The sequence below is a fragment of the Dama dama genome, chromosome 24, assembly GCF_033118175.1.
Source record: "Dama dama isolate Ldn47 chromosome 24, ASM3311817v1, whole genome shotgun sequence".
NCBI classification, from domain to species: Eukaryota; Metazoa; Chordata; class Mammalia; order Artiodactyla; family Cervidae; genus Dama; species Dama dama.
The window spans coordinates 5120901-5123712 of NC_083704.1; the positions used below are offsets into that span (position 1 = coordinate 5120901).

Genomic DNA, 2812 nt, shown 5'->3' on the forward strand with positions numbered 1-2812 from the left:
AATTCATGTCTGAAGCTAATGGATTATGAGTTATGCTAAGCTTAACACATGAAAGGCAGAACCTGGGTCTCTGTAGAAAGCTATGAAAAACAACAAAAAAAGAGATGGGGATATTGAAAAATAGCAGAGGTATTATCAGACTATTACCAGATAATTCTAAATTATCTGGGAAGATTAATGGATCATCTTTATGGAAATATAATTCCGAGCAAAGTTGTTCCACTTGATATATTATGATAAACCAATCTGGAAAATAATTAAGACTGGTTATTTTTCTGTATATAAACCTTGCTCATTCAGATTATTTTTATAAACTTAGTCTTTTTATGATTAAAACTTTTAACTCTGAAGTGTCATTCTACTTTGATATTAACATGCTAAGCAATATTAACAAAATAATATATGTAAGCAGAATTACATGCATAAAACTAAAATACATGCTTCGGATATCAATATTGGTGATCTTTGTATGGAGAGACATGAACAAAAAGTTTAATGTCGTACTACTGACATTATTTTTCAAAATCTGTAATGTGTCCTATTAAATCTGAAAACTATTACAGTATTTGAGAAACATTAGAAAATCTTCTACTGACTAATTTTACAGTATTTGCTACACTTTAACTTATTATAGAGACCAAAAATCTATAGGCCCCAGATAGACAATGTTACACCCCCATAGTATACATAATTTCATAAGAAATTGTGATAATCTTAAAATTACTTTTAGAACAAAATATATACTTTGAATTACTAAATGATGAAATTCTTAAACTTCATATTTTGATTCATATTTGATTAAGTATTCAAATCATAAATATTTTCAAAATACCCAGGTTATTAATTCTGAGTAGAAATTTAATGCAGTTAAATAATCATAAAAGACTTTCCTGGAAAGAGCAGTTTTTCTTTGAAAATAGATAGTATGTTTCCCTCACTTTCTTTTTCTGATCCAGAGCTTTTTCATGGCATTTTTCATCTCTCCATTTCTCAGAGTATAGATTAGAGGGTTGAGCATAGGGGTGACAATGGTATAAAACACAGTCAAGTATTTATCAATAGGTAAGGTACAGGGGGGTCTCACATACATAAATATACAGGGCACAAAAAAGAGGACCACCACAGTGATGTGGGAGCCACAGGTGGACAAGCCTTTGTGCCTCCCTTCCTGACTAACATTTTTTAGGGAGCGCAGAATGACCCCATAGGAGATGAGTAAGAGCGTAAAGATGACCAAGGAGATTGCCCCATCATTGGCCAGCACTGTGAGGACAGTGATGTAGGTGTCAGAGCAAGCAAGTTTTATCAAGGGGTACATGTCACAGATGAAGTGGTCAATGACATTGGGGCCACAATAGTGAAGGTTGTAAACGAAGAGAGGATGAAGTACCCCATGCAAAAACCCACCAACCAAAGTAAGTAGCAGCAACAGAATACAAACCTGCTTATTCATGATGGTCAAATAATGCAAGGGTTTGCAGATGGCCACGTAGCGGTCATAGGCCATGACCACCAAGAGTATTATATCAGCACCACCAAACAAGTGCCCTATGAAAAGTTGGATCATGCAAGCTTGGAAGGAAATGGTTTTCTTTTCACACAGCAAGTCTATAATCATATTTGGAGTGACTGTTGTGGAATAAACACCATCAAGAAATGATAAGTAGCCAAGAAAGAAGTACATAGGGACATGCAGAGTTGGACTGAACACCACAGTCAGGACAATGAGTAGGTTGCCCATCATTGTCACCAGGTAGATGAGCAAGAAGACAACAAATAATGTTCTCTGACCCTGGACACTCTGCGTGAGCCCCAAGAGAACAAATTCAGTTACATTATTCCGTTGTTCCATAGGTTCTTCTGTAGATCTTATTTCAAAATTCAAGGCAAAATTACCTTCAAATATAATTATTACTAGAGGATTTCTGAAGTCTTAAGTTAAATTGTTTATTCATTCAAACAATGAACCTTAAGGTTTATTATGATGCAGTACAGTCAGATATTATGAGGTTGATCAAAACATTGTCTTGATCTCAAAAATCTTACAGAGTGGCAAATAATTGAGATTTATATACATGGGAAAAAGGACACAGTATTAAATAAAATAGCTGCCACAACTAGCTTTCCATCTGGAAGCTAATGAAATTGCAAACATAGTTAATATCTTATATAAAATAAAAACTGAATAAAGTGTTAGTTAAAAATGTAAAGCAATATTTTCTTTATTTTATATTCAATTTATTAAGGAGATGACTGTCTCCATTCCTGGAGTGGAAGAATCTTCTTAACCAATCACTGAAATTTCAAATTGATATATTTGACAGTTTGATATTTCTGTTTTGGATTTAGGGAAATATCCAATAACATCAACTGAAAAAAGTATTAATAGTTTGAAAAATAATTTATGTTTTAGGGAGTATACATAGAGTAAATTTCTAAAATAGACAAATATCTATAAGCAATTTATGAATAAAATTATAAATAAAATATAAAAATATTTAAAGGAAGAATACATCTAAATGACCATCAAACATACAATCAGATGCTGAAACTCACCTGTGAACAGAAAAGTAGAAATTTTACCTTGGGTTCTTGAAAGTTACTGAATCAACATTTACAGATGCTACATCATCTTTTAATTTTGAACAGTTTAACAAAGAATGTCTAGAGAACATAGTAAATGAATCTAACATCAAATTTATAAATATCTGTTCATGAAAATATTCCCAAATAGTTACACTTGAAATTAATTTCTATTAAAATTTTATGTTATAGAAGGAAATTTTATTTCCGAGAGTTAGAACATGAAGAT

At 32.1% G+C, this 2812-nt stretch overlaps 1 protein-coding gene across 1 annotated transcript; it reads right to left on the reverse strand.

Moving 5' to 3' along the window:
- Positions 1-934: 934 nt before the first annotated feature.
- LOC133046261 (olfactory receptor 4A15-like) lies at positions 935-1852 on the reverse strand. The gene has a single exon (XM_061129181.1). The coding sequence runs from the start codon at positions 1850-1852 to the stop codon at positions 935-937; it is 918 nt and encodes a 305-aa protein (XP_060985164.1).
- Between the last annotated feature and the right edge of the window lie 960 nt (positions 1853-2812).

Bases quoted from the DNA above. Each gene is read 5' to 3' on its own strand.
- LOC133046261 (XM_061129181.1), bottom strand. From the start codon at position 1,852: ATGGAACAACGGAATAATGTAACTGAATTTGTTCTCTTGGGGCTCACG.